The sequence below is a fragment of the Gouania willdenowi genome, chromosome 14, assembly GCF_900634775.1.
Source record: "Gouania willdenowi chromosome 14, fGouWil2.1, whole genome shotgun sequence".
Taxonomy (NCBI): domain Eukaryota; kingdom Metazoa; phylum Chordata; class Actinopteri; order Blenniiformes; family Gobiesocidae; genus Gouania; species Gouania willdenowi.
In genome coordinates this window covers 18,688,751-18,709,350 of record NC_041057.1, presented here as the reverse complement: position 1 = coordinate 18,709,350, position 20,600 = coordinate 18,688,751, and the positions used below count along the sequence as shown (strand labels likewise).

General features: G+C 37.3%; 1 protein-coding gene across 2 annotated transcripts in view; it reads left to right on the top strand.

Moving 5' to 3' along the window:
• Positions 1-1,286: 1,286 nt before the first annotated feature.
• The window catches only part of ar (androgen receptor), a 42,696-nt gene continuing 23,382 nt past the window's right edge, over positions 1,287-20,600 (top strand). The window contains exons 1-5 of one of the 2 annotated variants that reach the window (XM_028466107.1): positions 2,233-2,383; positions 3,164-3,170; positions 6,001-6,152; positions 7,733-7,849; positions 18,119-18,397. In XM_028466107.1, the coding sequence (XP_028321908.1) occupies positions 2,362-2,383; positions 3,164-3,170; positions 6,001-6,152; positions 7,733-7,849; positions 18,119-18,397 (577 nt within the window). In that variant the 5' untranslated portion in view covers positions 2,233-2,361. Of the gene's footprint in view, positions 2,384-3,163; positions 3,171-6,000; positions 6,153-7,732; positions 7,850-18,118; positions 18,398-20,600 lie in introns of both variants that reach the window. The other variant, XM_028466106.1, reaches the window with a different exon arrangement.

Sequence of the window (20,600 nt, the reverse complement as noted above, 5' to 3'; positions counted from 1 at the left end):
TGCAGGAAGGCCACGCCTGTATTCACTCATCAGCTATAATCAGCCAAATGAAGACTGATTAATAGATTCCTATCAGAACAAACAATAGATAACAGTATTTCTTTTCATTTTTGTTATATAGGGCAGTGGTTCTCAAACTTTTTTGGCTCAAGTACCCCCTTTTTTTTTTTCTGAATCCAAGTCCGACTACATTTTGCTTAGAAAACTCTTTAAAAACAACAATAGAGCATTACAACGGAATTAAAAAGTGATAACACTCATTTTAAAGAATCTCATTTTGTAAATAAGAGGAAAGAAACACTATTTAGTGCAGTGGTTCCCAATCTTTATTGGATCGTGACCCCATTTTGATATCAAGAATTTCTGGCGACCCCCAAAGACTTTTTGTTTTTTTCCCTAGAATTAGTTTTTGATCGTGTTTGAGCTCAGATAAATTCATTTAACTGCATTTTAGTTGAACGAGATTCATATTTCTCAAAGTGAAAATATAGAACAAAAGTTGTGTGTTTTCAAAAATCTATTTTGATTTTTCAGAAATTTCAGGCGACTTCACAGGGGGTCCTGACCCCAAGGTTGAAAAATCCTGATTTGGTGGCTTCTGAATAGATTGATTTCTACAGTTTTTATTTAGACTGACACGTTATTTCTTAATTCTCTACTCTCTCTCTCAAGAACCCCCTGCAGTGCCCTAGGGGTACACGTACCCCCATTTGAGAAACATTAATATAAACACTCTAAGATACCTAACTTAACTACACACACCATGTTTGGTAAAGTGAGTGTGTGAATAGCTGTGGCTTGGCCTGTGTTGGTTGGAGTGGTGGTGGACCAGTTCTGGGTGTTTCCCTGTATAAAGAGGTGAGCTGTACCCTCAGGATAAATGGGTAATTTAGGGATACATCATACATGAATAAATAATAAAACAATGGGAATGGTTTGGAGCGGGATACTTGACATTTATGTACCAAAATAATAATAAAAAGTTTATGATTACATTGTTGTTGTGAGTCATTGAGTAGTGATGTTTTTTATTGCACTGGGTTTGTTTGAAGGACGCAGAAAGTGAGTGCTGGGCTTCTGTGAGCGCGAACATCAGATCTCTCTCTTTAGGAGGAGTTTGTGACTCCTGCAGCTCTCTTTGGACCTTTAGCCTCCTCAAAGCTTTTCATTTCACTCGGTGAACGCTGGGCTGAGAGCTGCATGACAAGCACCGGGACCTGCGGAGCTTTAAGATCTGGTGCCGTGTCAAAGTCCGCTCTCCAGGCAAAGTACACACTCTATGGGAGATGAGCCAAACTAAGCCACAGTTGTCGTGTCGCAAGCTTTGGTCCGAGGGTGAAAAAATAAATGCAGACGGTGGTGAGAGCGCTCCTGGCATGGCGCTGAAATCCGAGGAAAGTCGGCTGTATTTCTCTAAAAACCTACCCGGGAGCCGGCTTAAAGAGCCCGACCATGCCTCTGCTTACGGATCGGGACACTTTGAGCCACATGACGTGGAGAAGCAGAGCTGTCAGAGCTGCACAGCTTCTTCTTCTTCTGCTTCTCCTCACGGAGACCTGTTTAACGCGGAGTGTCGCTCCGTGTCTGCCTGCGCCACCATCTCAGAGACAGCCCGGGAGCTGTGCAAAGCCGTGTCCGTGTCTCTGGGTCTGACCATGGAGTCCGGGGACAGCAGCGACGTGGACGCGGTCCTACCTCCTCGGGTCTCCAGCAGCGATCACAGGGACTATTTTTTCGCGGTGGACGCGGCTTATCACCAGAGCCGTCCCGGAGCGCAGGCAGCGGGCTCCGAGTGCTACAGGTGTCCGGACCGAGTCCAGGCTGCTGGGACAAGGAACCTCATGTTCAAAAGTTCAGACACCTCCACGCCTTTCCATCACCTCACCTGCGCTCGGATATCCGTAAACGAGCCAAACTTCACACTTTGCGAGGCTGGTGACAAAGAGATAAACCACACCGTAGCTCCTTCGTGTTCCTACGCCCAGTCCGACGCGGACAGCTACGGCCACGCTGCCACGGAAAGGCCGTACGAGCCCTCCGAGGACGCGGGCGGGGACTTCGTGGGCGTCCCGGAGGAGCGGACCGATGCCTACCCGCTGGGGAAGTACGGCGTCAAACTCGAATGTGAGGAAGGTGAACCCGCACGTGCTCCGTGGGTCAGTAACTGCACCGTCACCGACAGGTACAACTCCCAGTTCTGGGGTTCAAAGAGCAGCACGAGCAGCGCCGCGAGCAGCGCCTTCATCCGGAACCCGTACGAGAGGAGCTCAGTGCGGCCGGAGCAGTGGTACCAGGGAGGGATGCTGAGGCCATCCTATCCCAGCCCCGGCTTCATCAAAAGTGAGGTGGGAGAGTGGCTGGATGTCGCCTATGCAGACAACAGGTGAGACATAACCTCACACATATATATATAAATATATGTTAAAATAACACAATGTGGTAAACTGGATAATTCTACTTATTATAATGACCACAAACTGTGACACACATTCAAAGTTTGACTCCAAAACCTGACCTGCTTTAGCCCAGAGAGGGTGACACTGACAGCCCACAATTACCAAACAATATGTAGAAATTTCACTCAAAATACAAATACAATTTTTTTCTGTTTCCATCCCATTTGCTTATTCATCATAAATCTTTATTGCAGACTCTTATATAAAATAATATAAAAGAAGATCAAGATCCATAAAATAAAATAAAAAGAAAAGCCCCTCAAATTAAGTAAAACAATTCTAAAACATATACAGTGCATGTTTTTTTTCTTGTGCCTATAACAATGTATAAAATGTTAATATTATTCCACCATTATGAGGACATAAATTGAGGCTCTTTTATTTTCTTAATGATAGAATTATTTTATTTTATGTTATTTTATTTTTGGTCTTAAAGATGCACACAATGTTAATCAAAGCTGTACAGACTTCTATTTTATTCAGCAAAAACATTTATTTATACATGTGTTTTTTTCTTATTAAAAAACAAAATTCACTGCAAACTCGTTGAACTGTAGATTCGTCTGAGTGTTGATATCAGGTCTCAGTTGTATGTGTTTCATCAGACTCATTTTGTTTAGATGCTGTGTTCCAATCCAAATAAATTGTGTCCTTTGTGTTATTCTTTTCCTGTCTGTTCTTTCTTTTTGTGCTGCTTTTCTGTTTAGAAATAAAGTAAAAAAATAAATAAATAAATAAGCTGTAAAAACATTTCAATCTATTTAGCATTTGCTGAATACATAACAAAAACACAGCTTTGAATGCATATGACAGCTTGTCATTTTTAATATTAGTTTGTTCAACTGTGCTCATAAAACCATTTGGCTAAAAAAAAAAAAAAAACACAGAACTTGCACTTGCTCTTTCTGAATCTGGACAGGAGGAACAGAAGCAATAAGTTGCTCGGACATGTTGCGTGCATGGCCATCATGGTATCATGTGTGCACCACTCTGAGGTGTGATGTGGCTGAGTTCAACCGAGGCCACAGAGTCAGTGTGTTCATTGGGAGGAAAGGTCTGAGAAGACTCAAAGAAGACTGGAGGCTTCACCTCAAAAAGTCGACATGAAAAAACAAATTACAAGTAATGAGGAAGCCTGAAAAATCAGTGGTGAGGACAGTGAAACCAGCTGCTCATCCCAGTATACTGAGTAGCAGTCATGGCACTATGGTCTGCCCAGCAGTGATCTAACATCGTCTGGTTTGAATAATATTAAAAAAAAAAAAAAAAAAAAAAGACCAAGAAGCCTCAGTGTGTTTGTCAGTGGGAGAGAGGTGGGTTCCATGCTGGGTTGAATTACAGTATTTAACTTTTGCTGAATTATATTGTTTAAATGCAAAACAAGTTTATGGTTGTATTTAAATCTGAAGAAATGTAATGTGTGTTTTATAATGCATCAAAGTTATGGTTGTGTGTAAACAACATGCACGTGTGGGTGTTTAATTTACAGAAAATCAAAAAACAGTTTGGACAACACAAATAAATTTAAACAAACGCATACTGTATATTTAAGCATGAATCCTTACAGAGGCACCACATTATTGAGCATGGCTGTAAATTGAAAGGACTGCTTTAATATTCCACATGAATTAAATGCCACGGTTTATTGTAACCTTGGTTCAAACTGACAGCAGCAGACAGTGGACATCAAGTTTTCCTATTTTATTTTCGATGTCACTTGAATAGAAGACGACCGCTTTTTTTTTTTTTTTTTTTTTTAAATGGATCATCAACTCATTAGGCTGCATAGAAGCCATGCAGTGCAGGACTGTTTCTGTGCTGTGTTCTTCAGACTGAATGAATTGGAAGTCCAGATCAGGATCACACAAAGTGCCTGATGACCAAAGAGACTGTCTGTAAAATGAAGCAATAGATCCCACAGCTGACACCAAACTAAAATGACTTTTTAGACTGAATACGAAACCAAAGATGAATTCCTTAGAAACTGCTTTTGTTATTTATGTCATCCCAGCCATGTGTCTCATTATGGTCCCAGAAAAATAGTTGAACCGCTAAACAAGTATAGTTATCTTGTGCGTATCCAAAAGGGCTTTTATGTACAAAATTATGGATAATAGGCAGCAATGTTTTTGTCATGTGGGTTGAAAATTGTAATCCTGCTCCTAAACCTTTTATATCTGATTGTAATATTTACAGACTTGTGCTATTATCAATCAATATCATTTATGTAACAAGGTTAAAAAATTTTTTTTTTTTATTGAGATTCAAAAGTGACCTGGCCAAGATGGCAGCGCAAGAAAACAAAGACGGTCACACACTATATAAGAACAAGAGTAAGGCTTACACGGTGTGCGTGTGTGTGCGTGTGTGTGTGCGTGCCCACGGAGACATAGCAAACAGATTCTGACATGCATATTTCTTTCATTAGATTACTCTTTTCTTGTCAAAACTTCATTCAAATACAGACCAGTTAAAGCTTCAGCTTAGTTTCGACGTTCAACAAAAAGAACACCTTAAAAAATTGAATGCAACACACCAGCAAAAAGTTGTCTCGTTTTTAATTGCGCGTCAAGATGAATATGTATTCAAACTCCCAGGCCACAATAGAGAAACTCATAAATTCATCCTTATCTTTGTCTGTTTCAAGCTTTGATATCTGAGTTTTGTGTCAGTCAGGCAACGTTATGTCTGAGTCTTTTCCAATCTCTGTGTTCAAGGCTGCAGCTAAACTCCCTTTCCACCCACCGGCCAAGATGTTGGCTTCACTGTTTCCCACACCGATCGTCACGGCCCTCCTTAGAAAGAAAAGACACGATCTAATTAATCATTAGAACCTATTTTATGCTTTTAGCTGGAAAGCCTAACTGTAAAGTTTTACTGTAATCACATGAGTTCAAAGTTTGGGGATTTATTGTTTGTAATCTTGGCGTGGGTTTGCGTTGGGCTTTGCACGGTCACCTCACAGACAAAAGATGCAGGCTTGAATGCGTGTGTCTAAACTAGAGCAACGTTTCCCAACCAATTTTATGGTTGGAACTTCTGGAACACATTTCGTGAACCAAGTAACTCTTTGCCAACATAACAATTTTATTTTTTTCATTTAAAAAAAGATTTGTAGAATTTTGAGGTTTAACTTAACTGAACAGCTCGATAAATGAAGGAAATCACGATAGGAAAGGGGGAGGATTTTTATTACACTGTAAACACTGGTCAAGGCTATTTCTGTGTGTATTTTTATTTGTTTTCTATTACAGCTAAAAGAGCAATTAATGTGTGCATCATATATATTTTTTGTTTACATTTGAAGATGTTTGGGACATGTTTTGTCCCTGGAGGACTGCTTTAGATTTTGCAAAGCACCTGCACATATTGGGTGTCCTATTATCAGGCTTTCTGAAGAGTTGAGGGATTACATGTTCAAATGTGGGCCTCTGTTATACTTGCGGAATCAATTTTGTAATATGAAGAGGTCCTGCTTATTATCTGCGTGTCTTGTGGCTTCATATGCTGTCAGTAAAGTCCCGTGTGGTATGCTTGGCTGCAGGTTTGAGGCTGGGAGAGAGCACATGTTTCCCATGGAGTTCTTCTTTCCACCTCAGAGGACGTGCTTGATCTGCTCAGACGAGGCATCTGGCTGCCATTACGGTGCGCTCACCTGCGGCAGCTGCAAGGTTTTCTTTAAAAGAGCTGCAGAAGGTAATCATCAAAGGAATCGAGGAAAAACACGCTTCTCCTCTTTTCACCTTTAACCCTTTATCAAACCAGCAATTGAATAAAGTCACAGAGACAAAAACCTCCACCAAGCTCTAAATCTCCTCTTTGACAGATATTGCCAGTTATCTGGTTCAGTGATCCTCATCATGTTCTTTCAAACTTTATATGCTTGTAAGAAATTTATATCCCTATTATAAATGATACTGTAGGTTCAAATGTATGGGTACCCCCATTTAAAAAAAAAAATGAAAATTGTAATTAAATGCACAATTTGAATGGGAACCAGATAAAACTTGGTGTAGTAAATAAGGAAAAAAACTTAACATAACTGAGTCAAATTTCATAAAGATCAGTCAATTACGAACCAAGATATGATTTCTTTTTTTTCAATTTCGCCAATGATCAGAGATAGGGATTGTTTGATTTTTCAACCTAATCTAGAATAATTTAGATTGATGTGGATCCCCTCCAAAATGTAATGGTATCTTCCATTAAGGTAAAGTCTATAGGTGTGTCCCGAGCCGATATTGATATTAGATATCGGTCCGATATCAGCCAGAAAACGAATATCGGTTTTTATCGGACTGCATTTAAAATCTCTGATATAATATATATTGTTTTTTGGATTTATTTTTTCAATATCTTCTATTTTATTTTTTTATTTCTTTTATTCAATCATAGAATATTCTTATTCTAAAATTTTAATTATATGTAATCCATTGGGTCTGTTTTTTTTTTTTAAATTTTTGCCTTTTCTAACATTCCACACCACAAAATAAATAATAAGAGTATGTATGATTCGTGCTGATATCGTATTTGATCAATATCAGTATCAGCTAGGGATGTGCCGATACAACGTTTTCACTTCCAATACAATATCGATATTGCAGCCTTGCGTGTTGGCCATTATCGATCCGATACGATATCAGCACGAATTATACATACTTTTATTACTTATTTTGTAGTGTGGAATGTGAGAAAAGGCTTGATCATTAATAAAACAGACTCATTTATTATAAACCAATGAATTACATATAATTAACCTTTTAGAATAAAAATGTTTTATAATTGAATAAAATAAAATAAAAAATAAAATAGAAGATATTGAAAAAATATATATACAATATATATTATATCGGAGATTTTAGATGCAGTCCGATTATTTGTTTTCTGGCTGATATTGGACCGATATCAATATCGGATCGGGACACCCCTAGTATCAGCCAATACTCAAGGCTGCAATATCGGTATCTTATTGCAAGTGAAAAAGTTGTATCGGGACATCAAACAAACAAACAAACAAATAAACAACAATGAAATTATTACCACTTTAGCGGAGGTACATATTTAATTGACTATTCTCTCAGCCTATTCTGTAACCCTCATTAATAAATAAATATTTCTAACTGTGATCATTTGTTGTGATAGATTAATTCAAAGTTCCAACAGCCCACCTCTCCTTTGTTCCTTGTTCACCTCCTACCTTTTATTTCTTACGTACGTCCTCTTTTACTAACATAGTTGTAGCTACTTGTTTAACCTTGTCTTTCTCTCTCATGCAGGCAAACAAAAATACTTGTGCGCGAGTAAAAACGACTGCACTATTGATAAGCTGAGAAGAAAGAATTGCCCTTCCTGTCGTCTGAAGAAGTGTTTTGAAGCTGGGATGACTCTCGGAGGTGAGTTGGATTTAAGTCGAAACTTCACCATCTGTTATTTTGACGCTGCATCTATTAACACAGTGAGAACTGCTGACTGTTTTAAAATATATATTTTACATTTTACTGTACCATTCTATTAAACTGCATTGGGAATGCAACGTGTGGATTCCGGGTATATAACAAACTTTGTACTCACTCTAATCAATGAACAAAGAGCACTACTTAAAGTCCTTAAAGTGGAACTATTAAGCCTTTCCCAGGACAAGGTACTTTATTCTTTTTACACTGCACACCATACAGTAGCAGACACTCTTCAATTGCTGCATCATCACAATAGGGGATGTTACTGATAATCAAGCCCCTGACTGAGCTGCCGAGCAATTTAGACCCTCTTCCTTTCACTTCTCCTTACTGTCATCCAAGGTCGGCTCGTCATATTAGGCTGTAAAGATTGACGTGTAGTGGACTAATTTTAGTCTTAGTTCAATTTTCACCCTCTTCCATTTCGTATCATTCTGTTAACGGTGTAAATTGTACAGAAGGCACAAAGCTGACATGAGACATGTGAATTAAAGCAGCAGACATGCTGGTAATTTTGCCACCAGTCACTGACAAACCCATGGAGGGAAAATGTGATCTAATGCTGTGATTGTGGGTATAAAGGCACACCTTTTCTAGTTGTGGCTAAAAAGATCCTTTCACTTATTCTCTCATCACAGGTGGGTAATTCCCTCCCGACATCGTGCCTGTAATGTGAGGAAGTGGAACCAGGACAATTATATTTGAGAATCAGTTTTACAGATATCTATCGATATATAATTAACTCAAATTACCTAACAACTCAATATCTATAATTATACTAATCACATGAATTTATCTTGACATTATGGTGCATCATAATTTCCCCTCCAATGCAAATATGCGGCATTATGAAGCTTAATAACATGTATTTGTTTTACAGGATACAGTTTGACAACCAGGAAAATAGAATTAAAGATTTTTAAGCTCAAGTACGGAAGCGGATTAGGGCCAATTTTGATTGAGAAAATGATTTTGGGCAAATCAAGAATAAAGTCTAAATATAATGTGGAGATTAAAGTCGAAAAGATGAGATTAAAGTTGAAATATTGAAAATAAACTGAAAATACAATATTGTGATAAAAGTCGAAGGTTTGCTTATCTTTATCTATAAAGCAAGGAATCTCTGTCTGTTTGTGTGTGTGTTCCTCAAATGTATCAGCGAATCAGGCTCAGATTGACGTGAGACTTTCAACATGGCCGCTGCCTGGTTCAAAGGTGTGCAACTTCGGAATTGTTTGGACTGCAATGATGCCGTTAATAAATTATTTATGAAATTTTAGAACAGTTTGTTGCGGGGCTTTTAATATTGTTGAAAAAAAAACATGCCCATGCACACCTTAGATGTGGACTGTGTAGACTGCTAGTTTGATGGTTTAAAAAAAACAACTTGTTAGGCACTGTTCATGCACAGATGAACGGATGGACTTGATTTGGTTTTAATTGCACTTTAAATTGGGGAGAAAAATGTCCTTTTTATTATTAGTTATCATTTTATATATACATATATTGAAAAGGCTATACCATAGGTGTGCAAACTATGTCCCGTGGGCCACATCCGGCCCATTGGTCTTTTTAATCCGGCCCGCCGAAGCCAAAATAAACAATTAAAACACAAAATGAACCGTCTTACTTTGTCATTTATCTCAACACCCCCGGGAACCAAATGTTCTCCCATTCCCCGCTTACGCCCGCCCTTTTCCAGCCTCCCAGCCAATCAACACGCAGAACACATGTTAACAAAGACGAACATTGGCAGAGAAAGCTGCGCGTAACAATGATGCCTTCACGGCCATGGGAAACCACAACACTCGTTGAATAAACTACATTGGGACTCAGTCCGTTAGAATATCATAATTATGACTGAATTCCTTTGACTTAGTCCTGTGATGCCTGACATCCTACACGGTATAGACAGAAAATGTAAGATGACGAAGAAAGCATAGTGAGATTGGTCGCCGCCATAACACTCCCACAAAGAAGAAGAAGAAGTAGAAGAAGAACTTACTCATGTTCGAAGCAGAAACTTGGATAGCTGGCCAGACAAACAGTTCTTCCACGTCAGATAATCAAAGCAAGCTGTTTGTTGATGTTTTATTGCGGGATCACGTGGTGTCGCGTGAATACACTTGGCCGGGTGGAGATTGACAGAGCAAAACCGTGGCGCTGACACAGCCGTACACATCTACAACAATGAGTGGCCCAAAGAAAAGAAGAGTCGACAGTGAGTGCCGAGTGTTTAATAATGAATGGACAAGTAAATACTTTTCACTGAAGTCCAGTCAAAGGCTGTATGCCTTATTATTTGCAAAGAAACTGTTGCAGTTTTAAAGGAATACAACATCCACCGTCACTTTTCCTCTAAACATGCTGCTAATTATGCTAATAACCATTATTAATAAATTATGTTGGAGGGTTTTTTCATGCAAATACTTTTTTTTTGACTGAGCTACATTTACACATATATATATATATATATAGAGTGTGTGTGTGCCAAAATTTGCTTAATCATATCACGATTCAATGGGAGGTAGACATTAGGGGTGTCCCGATCCAATATTGATATTGGGTATTGGTCTGATATCAGCAAAAAAAATAAAAAAAAGAGAATCGGATTATATCGGCCTGCATCTAAAATCACCGATATAAGCACTGCGATATAAGCAGTCTATTCCAGACGCTGCTCCAGCATTTCTATCAAATAAGTCCGTTTTTGTCATATCTACTGTCACTGACTATTGTTCTCTGTTTGAGTATTATTACTTCATCAAGCCTAGGAAATAAGTAATACAAGTATGTATGATTCGGGCATCAGAGTAGGGCTGAACGATTAATTGCATTTGCGATATTACCGCAATATCATAAAACGCAATATTCTCACAAAGGCTGCAATTTATTTTATTTTTACTTGTCCTTTCTTGTACTGTCCTGTTACGTTCAGAGAGTGTTTAAGAAGTGCAGTCCACCTGTTTGCATGTTTCATGAAACGTGACGTTAGTTAAATATGTTGAAGAGGTAAAGCCACAGATTTGTTTGCTTTATTGTTGTAATTTAAAGTTTAAATAAATCTGAAATGGTTTCTTATGAAACAGATTGATTTATTGCTTGTGTTCATTGAAAAATACATGACAAGAGGCCCTTGAAAAAATAATCGCATATTAAATTGCAATATTGAGAAAAAAAAAAATCGCTATTAGATTATTTTCCAAAATCGTTCAGCCCTAGTCAGATCATTATCGGTATTGGAGAAAACTAAATGCTGAAATAGTGATATTGTATCGGAATTAAAAAAAAAAAAGTTGCATCGGGACATTCCAAGTACAAACACTGGTTCCTACTACATCTCAAAAGCTTCTGACTCACATGGTCAACAAGGGGAAACTTCTTTTAGTGGAAACGGCAAAGAACTCAATACAGATTCATAGCTACCAATGTAGGAATATATGGCTGTAAAATGTAATAGTAATAGTAAATGTAAAAGTTTGTAATAAACACATATTGTCTTTGTGAGACAGTCATCTTCGTACCTGTTTGTACCAGACTCACATATTCACTACTACTATGGTCAACTTAGAGACGTAAATAACCTGACCTGCACGTATTTGGACCTGAGGTTAACCTGTGCAGCCACCAAACCTCCCAAAGTATACACAAGGTTTACTAAAAAGACCTTTTAAAGGGATTAAAAGAGTGAGGGCAGTACTTGGAAGACCATTCCAAAAAAAAAAACGTCGTTCACTACCCATGAGAGTAGAGAAGACAAAGACCCCAGTTTAGCTTTTGTATGACAAGTTGTTTGGAGAAAGAACAATACACACATTTCCAGAAAATATTCTGTGATGTCCAAGTCAGTTGGATATTATCTACGCTTCATCTCCGGTCCATTGCTTCCAGCTGAAATTTTCCAGACAAGTTGACAAGTTAAAAGTATTTACTGTGATACTACATAACTTAATAAAGATAGTTTAGTGAAGGTAAATGTGAAACAGCGGGAGCTAAAGTTAACTAAAAAGATGAAATTAGAAAAGTTTGGCCCTGAAAAAGCACTTTGTATTTTCGATTATTTAGCCATGTTAATAAAATCATGTTTTCAAGTAGTAAAGCAATACAGGTTTGTCATGTCAGCATTTGGAATACTGACCAATATGAACATTGAAATGGGACTCAGAATTCCGTTTTCCTGTTTCTGGTTTTAAATGAATAAAACCAAAAAAAAAAACCATCCGTTTCTCCTATTTTTTAATTTGGTTTTCGAAACTAAATAATTCAAGAACAAAGGGTACACGGATATGTGTGCTTTTGACGTCATTTTGTGTATTTTTTTTTAATTTTCTTTTCTGTGCTTTTTGAGTCATTTCATTTTTGTTTGAGTTTTTTTTTTTTTTATCTATTTTGTGTGCTTTTAGTCATCTTTTATTTATTTTTTGTCATTTTACGTGTTTTTCAAAATCATTTGGTGTGAATTTGTGTACCCGTCGCTCTTTGGTATTTCCGTTTTAAAACCAAATCCAAATAACAAATAAACAGTGTGGTTATTTTGTTTTACTCATTTAAAACCAAAACGGAAATACAGAAAAACCAAAAACCAGATAAGCAGCGTTTTGCTGTTTTTTTTTTTTGTTTTTGTTTTTTTTAACTTGTTTATATGATATTTTGATATTGACGAGGAAATCAGAGCGAGAACTGAAGTCCGCTGCACCTCGTTTCAACAATTACAGCTTTTTTAAAGGCAGTAAAATGTTTATTTTATAAATACCACTAACAGCAACCGTCAACGCTCACGGAAGTTGACCACAAGAAACGAGGAGCACCAGTAGAATCATTACACCACCTCTGGTTCCACACATGTGCATGTTTTAATAAAACGTCAATTTTTTGGTTTTGATTTTGTTTCAATTCACCAGTCATGTGATTAACGTGTTGCTTCGTTTTGTGTCCGGACTGGGAGCAATAGTCCTTCCAGTCACCAGTTTATCTGGATACTATTTGGATCGTAACACTGTTTGGTAGAGTTGGCAGATATTCACAGATTCAGACTTCCAGCATCTATAACTCTTTAACGAAACGTCATCGACACACAAATGACACCTCTGCCATCAGTGTGAGGTGGACAACATGATGCAAGATCATTTTTATCAAACGCAGCAGAATAAAAGTCCACCTGTGGATCCACTCTGTGTGGTGAGATAAACATGAAGCTCTCGTCCTAGTTTCTCCATAAATATCCAAATATCACACAAACAGAACCAGATTTAATGTTAAAACAGAAAAACGTTGCTCATTTGGTTTTTTGTTTTTCCGTTTTCCTGTTTCTGGTTTTAAATGAATAAAACAAAAAAAAAAAACAATCCGTTTTTTCTAATTTTAAATTTGGTTTCGAAACTAAATAATTCAAGAACAAAGGGTACACGGATTTGTGTGCTTTTGACGTCATTTTGTGTATTTTTGTTTTCCTTTTGGGAGTAATTTTGTGTGCTTTTTTCTGTCATTTTGTCAATTTCTGTTGTTGTTTTGTGTGTTTTTCCAAATCATTTTGTGTTCTTTTGAAGTCATTTAGTGTATTTTCATTTTAGGTGTTTTGTGAGTAATTTTGTGTGCTTTTTTTTTTTTTTAGTAATTTTGTCTATTTTTTTTGTTGTTTCATGTGTTTTTTTGAAATCCTTTTGTAGGCTTTTGAAGTCATTTTGTGTATTTTCGTTTTTGTTTTTTTGTGTATTTCGAATCATTTGGCCCACGTCTGCTCTTTGGTGTCAGAGCTGTGTTTTTTTTCCTACATAATAGAGTAATACAGAACTAATCACTGGACTGTTTCTTTGTAAGTTTTCTGTTTATTCCTCTAAAAAAAAAAGTGAACGTGCACACATGCAACCAAAACATTGCTCTGTCAGTACTGTAAGGACGTGTGTGACCTGGGCAGTGAAGCGACAATAAAGCCAGTGTAAAGGTGTCTCAGTAGAGCCCATGTCTCTTGTGTTTTTCTAAAGCGTTGGAGCCAGACTGGTGTAATACAGTTGATGATTATCATGCTGATTTTGCAGGCACAGGAAGGGATAGTGAATGGCTGTGCAGAAAAATGACTGTTAAATTTTCAGGGTGTGAATTGATTTGCAGGAGAAATGGGTTTGTAATGGATGAGGCTGCAGCAGCACATTCACGTCAGGTCGGTTGGTAGCTGAAAGCAAAGTTACACTAGACCTCAATCTCCATCCTCTGGTCAGACTTTGCCGACTCCTAATAAACAGTTGACAACTTTTTGATGAATTAATTGGTCTGCGGGACCGAATACGTGTGGGCAGCACGGAATTGAATGTGTGAGTGCACACGGTGGCTGCTCATGGGCGTCTCGGTCTGTTTGTATTGGCTTCAGCTGAAGTACGAAGAGTTTGAGGTTGGCTTAACCCCCTTCTATTTACACTGTGCTCTGCAAAGATCAGACGCCTGCCTGTGCCACCGCTGACAATCCTAAGAAAGAATTTTCATTAACCCTTTTACGTGAAATGTTTGTTATTGGATAAAGAATGGAAATGTGAGACTTACAAATCACCCGTCTTTATATGATCCGCAATTTTCTCTCAAGCCCTGTGACTTTTGAGCGAGACTTAATTCGTGCCTAAAACCGGCAGTTCAATATTTATCAGTCTGAACTAAAGAGCCAGGCGACAGTTATGAGACATTTAGAAAAGCTGCAGTCGGCAGCTAACAGCGTGATAATTAATAGCTCCGTGTTTCTGTCAGTCAACTTCCATCAAATGAACAGAGAAAAAATATTTTCTCTCTTAAAACTACGCCTAAAAAAATAGTTAAAGGAATGGACGATCTTTAACTTCTTGTTGCACTTTGAAATAGCCAAACAACAAAGTGTCTGTACTTTATTACACTACAGTTATTGTTGGTTTTTTTTTACCTGTTGCCTACTCCCCAGTCCAGCTGTCATTGTGAAATAACAGGCCGAGCTGAGGAGCAGAACAGCTTGTGATTGAGCGTAGTGAATGATTGTCCCTTTTAAACCTGACTGGTATAGAAAAAAAACAAAACTGAATACAATTATTCCACTCTGATTCTATTACTTCCTATACATGGCACTGCACTTTACCAAATCAAGCATCCTGCTCCAATTTGCTGCTGGAGTGCTGGTGGTCGTGTGCAGCATCTGGTGCAGGATGTTTGGCATTTGTGGGCAAAGAGAATTTACAGCTTTTTGTAGCTCATGAAGGAAAAAAATCAAAACAGGAAATTAATGAATAGGTATCCTATCCTGCTGTTTGCGTAATCAGCATGTTTATGTCATTTATTTGGTAAATATACAGTGAATGCTCACTGTTTGCTGAAATATAAAGATATGTTATCATTTTTAAAGTTTTGTAAAGGCTTAAAGGGAGGAGGAAAAAAAAAAAAGAAAAATCTGTTTCCCATTACCAGGACTCCACCTCGCTGATAACAGGCCTGCCCTTCAGATGAGGCTCATCTGTCCTGAGTTTTCTTTAAATTGAAATCTGATTCAATATCTTGCAGTGTATTGTTGAATAAATTTGATATTTTTCTTTGAAAATAAAATCTTGAAAGCACACAACTGCAGCATGAGTAATTTGTAACGGATGATACAGAGAGTTGGATTGAATTTCTCTCACAGCAGCTCGAATGATGTGTTCCACTAACGGGTTTTACATGCATAAAAGAAACCAGTTAAAAACATTTGTGGGATTTTTTTTAAATTATTTCTCTTTAACATCTATTATAGCTTTTTTTTTTTTTTTTTTTTACAAAAATAAAATGATCCAATTATCACTTTGGTCTTCATTAGGTTCTACCAGTTATAGTTCCACATTGTGGTAGCAGCTGTACCCACTACCTTGTTTCTCATTTTCTAGTATCTTGTCCTTCTGAGATTCCACATATAAACCGAGCAGTCACTGCCTCATCAGGACTGCTCATTGTAATCATTCATTGTAATTGTCCACTTTGCTTCAAAGGAAAAACTACTGTAAAAAGGAGCAGTTATTTGTGCATCATTTCAGTAATTTGAGTGTCAAATTGGCCTTTCGAGGACATCCGATTGACATTACCGAAAAGTGCTGAAAATGTTTCTCTAGGTCTGCGTGTGGAACATTACAGCAGTTGAGATCGTGACAGTATGACAGGCTAAGATGCTGTCCACGGTGACACAAGTCTCCACCTTCTGGGGTTTTTTTTTTTTTTTTTTTGGTTAAACAGGCTGGTTTGTCTTCTGTTGGCTTGTGGAAATAATAATTGGGTTTCCAGAGTGTGAAAATGTGAAATTAGCAGTTCCGTGCATGTAATATCTAATACATTAAATTTCAACACCTCTTTAAATTATATAATTTATAAGAGTATCAGATAAAAAGTTGGATTTTGTTTTTTATTATTATTCACACAGAGCTAAAAAAGTAAGAAATCAGGGCGGAGCTACTTTCTTCTTCTTCTTCTTCTTCTTCTTCTTCTTCTTCTTCTTCTTCTTCTTCTTCTTCTTCTTCTTCTTCTTCTTCTTCTTCTTCTTCTTCTTCTTCTTCTTCTTCTTCTTCTTCTTCTTCTTCTTCTTCTTCTTCTTCTTCTTCTTCTTCTTCTTCTTCTTCTTCTTCTTCTTCTTCTTCTTCTTCTTCTTCTTCTTCTTCTTCTTCTTCTTCTTCTTCTTCTACTACGGATCGGGCTAAAATTTAATAGGTATAATTGATGGATGTGTACACATTCACGCTCGGAGCCCGATTTTCAATTTTGATGAATATGATGAGACGCCCGCAGTCTTTTTTTTTTTAAACAGGGTAGGGGGCCCGAGGCCACGGGGGTGCCAATTCTTCAAATGACTACTCCTCCATTAATGCTCGTTGAATCGGGCTGTGTTTTGATATAGACATTCTATGAGCGGATGTAAAGAGCCTCTCAGTGACCTTTTTGAAAGGGGGGGGATGAGGGCCCACCCCCTTTTACCGATAATTTCTAAATGTATCGGAACATAGTCGTGTGATGTATTGTTTCAAAGGCAATTCAACATAGATTACGATTTTACGTCACACAATTTAATTTGTTTTACTGAATTCTTGGGAAGGTGGTACGTGCAATTTGGCGCGGAGATGTTCCGTGGGCTTTTGATGGAATACATGGATTCAGTAAGAAGATACATTCTGCTTAAAATGATAAATTTTATTTAAAAGCGCTTTACAAGAAACTCAGACACTTTACAGGTTAAAACAACAACAGCAAATACAGAGACGGAAACAAATAAATATAAATCAGAAATATGAAAGAACATGACATCCCTTTAAAGGTGAGGAGTGCGTTTTAGAATGGTTTATATGGTTCAAAACTGAAGATTCTAAGCTTTAAAACGGTATATGACCATGACCATTTCATCCCTGAATGAGTGAGAACATGCCAATTGACCCGTATTTGGGACAGTGGACTTAAAGGGATTAAGATAATATAGTGGACTGGAAGCAAAATTTATTCCTAGCATTTTCTGTTCAGACCAGCCCACCTCATTATCAGAGGACACCACGTAGAAGCTCAACATGTGGCTCTTTATGTGTTAGTTTTAATCATTATTCCCCCAGAAAACCTTGAAAATTTGGCTTTTTTTCAGACTTTAGGTACCTTTAGCCAACAAATATCCTTTTTGTTGACACTTATCCAGTTTTTGTCCTTTCTTCAATTTTTATGGCCACTTTTCATCCAAATAAGTTCACTTTTACACAGTAAATACCTCCTTGTTTCCTTTTTTTTTTACCACATTTTGTTGATTTGCCATTACATACCACCTGGTTCCTCTTTATTTGCCACTCTTGACTGCTTTTGGCCCATTTTAGTCACTTTTCACTGTTTTCTTGCCATGTTTTTGTCACTTTTGGACCTTATTTGGCCACTTATGTCTACTTCCACTCGCTCATCAAAAAAAAAAACATAGCGGTGGGACCGGCCCACTTCGGGTCGAGGGCCCACCTGGACGATGTCCGGTATGCCAGTTGGCCTGTCCATTCCTGTAAATCTGAATTGTTTGTAGGTTGATATTCACATTTGAAATAGTTTTCATTATGCCGGTTTGCCTAGCATTCATTAGCTAAAATAATCACAACACTTCCTCTTCACTCTGTTGTTTGCCAAAGAAGAAATGACTAAAATGTAAAAGCACGTCCCACTGTTGGCCTTATTGTCACGATTGATATAAATTGGGGTTTAATTTCTTTCTTTGTTTCATAGCACGGAAGCTAAAGAAGATTGGACAACAGAAAAACCCAGAGGAGGAGCATCCTGCTCAGGACCCAGTGGAGGTTCTCCAGAACTTCTCCCCAAAATCGAGCGTGAACTTCAGCTCCCAGTTGTTCTTCCTCAACGTGCTGGAGTCCATTGAGCCTGAGGTGGTGAACGCAGGACACGACTATTGCCAACCAGATTCAGCTGCTACGCTGCTCACCAGCCTCAATGAACTGGGAGAGAGACAACTGGTTAAAGTGGTCAAATGGGCAAAGGGACTACCAGGTAAGGATTCTTTGTTTGGATCTGTTTGCAGAGTACGGTACCAACCCTGAGAGGATTAGTCAACAGAATGCAGCTGTAGAAGCAGCACTTACTCACCATCTTCACATTTTGCTCAATATTCACCTAAAATCACGTCATCTCACCAGACAGGTGTCATATTTATACGTTTACTGGCCATGTTTTGGTCTCTCCCAACTACTTAAGTGAGGTTTGAGGCGCCGTTTATTTAATTAAGTCACTCCTCGTCTGCCATGAGTTGTTGGTTTTTTGTGTTATAGCTTTTCCAGCTGCCTTTTCGGAATATTGATGCCAGCATACGAGAACAATAATCCAAATCATGACATTTATAGCTAATAATAAAGCAGCTGACAGCCATAATGAAAGACGGATAACTTGATGTGACTAGGTGGTAAATTATTATTTAATTTCTTTTTTTTCCCCGAGCACTGTTAGGTAAAAATGTCAGAGCAAGAATGCAAATTAAAATATCTTTTGGTACTGGTTGCATAATCTTGTTAATGAATGGTAATGGAATTTAGAATTCAGTTAAAATTCTTTTCAAGGCTACAATTAAGTGAAGCTTTGCAAAAACATGCAAACAAAAGCAGGATGACTAAAACTATGACTAAGACTTGAACTTGACGAACAAAATGCTTTTAAAGACAAAAATAAATATTAACTTTTTTTGCCAAGTTCCCAGTATGGACAAAATACATTAGTTTAAATTGACTTGTTTTCAGATGAACTAATCACAGATATTCTCTGTAATTGCAGAAATTGCAAAAGCGGAAATCATTTTTAAAAGTTTTTGTGGACTAAAATCATTTTAAATTTAGCGACCAAAACTAAGTAGACAAATTAAAACTAATTTCATCGACCAAAACTGGACTAATGGTCAATTATTTAATCAAACCTAATTTTTGGTCTCTGTAAAATGTTTTAATGACTTCTGTGTCCACTGGTGTTTAAATAATGAGTTATAGTCTCTCACAGGAGCGAAAGTAAAGAAAAAAACAGCATTAGTAATAAAGTAATAGGCCTAAGTGCAACAAGTCCAGTCCTTACATACAGTATCCTCGCCACTGAAAGAGTAACTAAACCCTCAGGTTTAGACTGACGTGCGTCTACTAAGGGTGTAAGAAAAAATCCATTTGGTGATAAATCGTGATATTTGAATGTCCAAATCAGTTTTTTTAAATCATGGTTTTTACCTCACTCCTCAATGCATTTAATAACTTAACAGAATCAGAATCTGTTGTAAAAGACAAAGTGCTAAATATAATTTGACAGTTTGATAAACATACCACTTGTCTTTAATATTTGTGCTTAAATTACAGTTAGTTACCATTTACTTGTTCTCGCAAAATGAAAATAAAAAAATGTATTTCATACCATTTTGAAGATGAAATTTGGAATTATTTTGCAATGTGTATCGTATCCGCTAGCGTCTAGGTTGGAAATAAAAAATAGAAAAAAACGCCTTGATGATGGGCGGGGCTCCTGCAGTATTTAAGACACGCCCAGTCTATACTATAAAATCTCCAAAGAACAATCTGTGCCATGCTAACTATCTACTCAATACTCACTAAGCTTCTCTATTCACAATTCTATCAATCCAACCTATTTTGCAGAGTCCTAAGGTGATTGTTTAGATAGAAGGGGCGGGGCCAATAAACCACCATATTCAGACAATAGCAAAATTCAATTGCAATAGCTGGGTTTTTACCTCATAAAGGGCAGTCACTCTTACATTTTTAAATCAAAATATGCCAAATTAGGGATGTAACGATTCACTCAACTCCCGATACGATTCGATTCACGATACTGGGTTCACGATACGATTCTCTCACGATTTATTTTACAAAATGGGAATGTAGACAAATTTTTTTTTGGGGAAAAAAAACTAGAAAATACTGTATTATTTTCCTTTTATATTTCATTGTCAAAAGAATACCTTGATAAACTATTCAAAACAATGCAATTTAACTAAAAATAAATCTTGAATGAAATAAATAAAGGAATAATAGAAATGAAAATGAAGCCTATTAATTTAAATTCTGGTTCTATAATAAACAATGCAAAACTGCATAATAGTTCTTTTTCTTTTTAAAAGTGCAACTGAAAATGTATTTTGTGCCTTAACAATTGGACTTTAAAAAAAAAACAGTGATTACACTGATTTACGTCATATTTGTTTGGACCA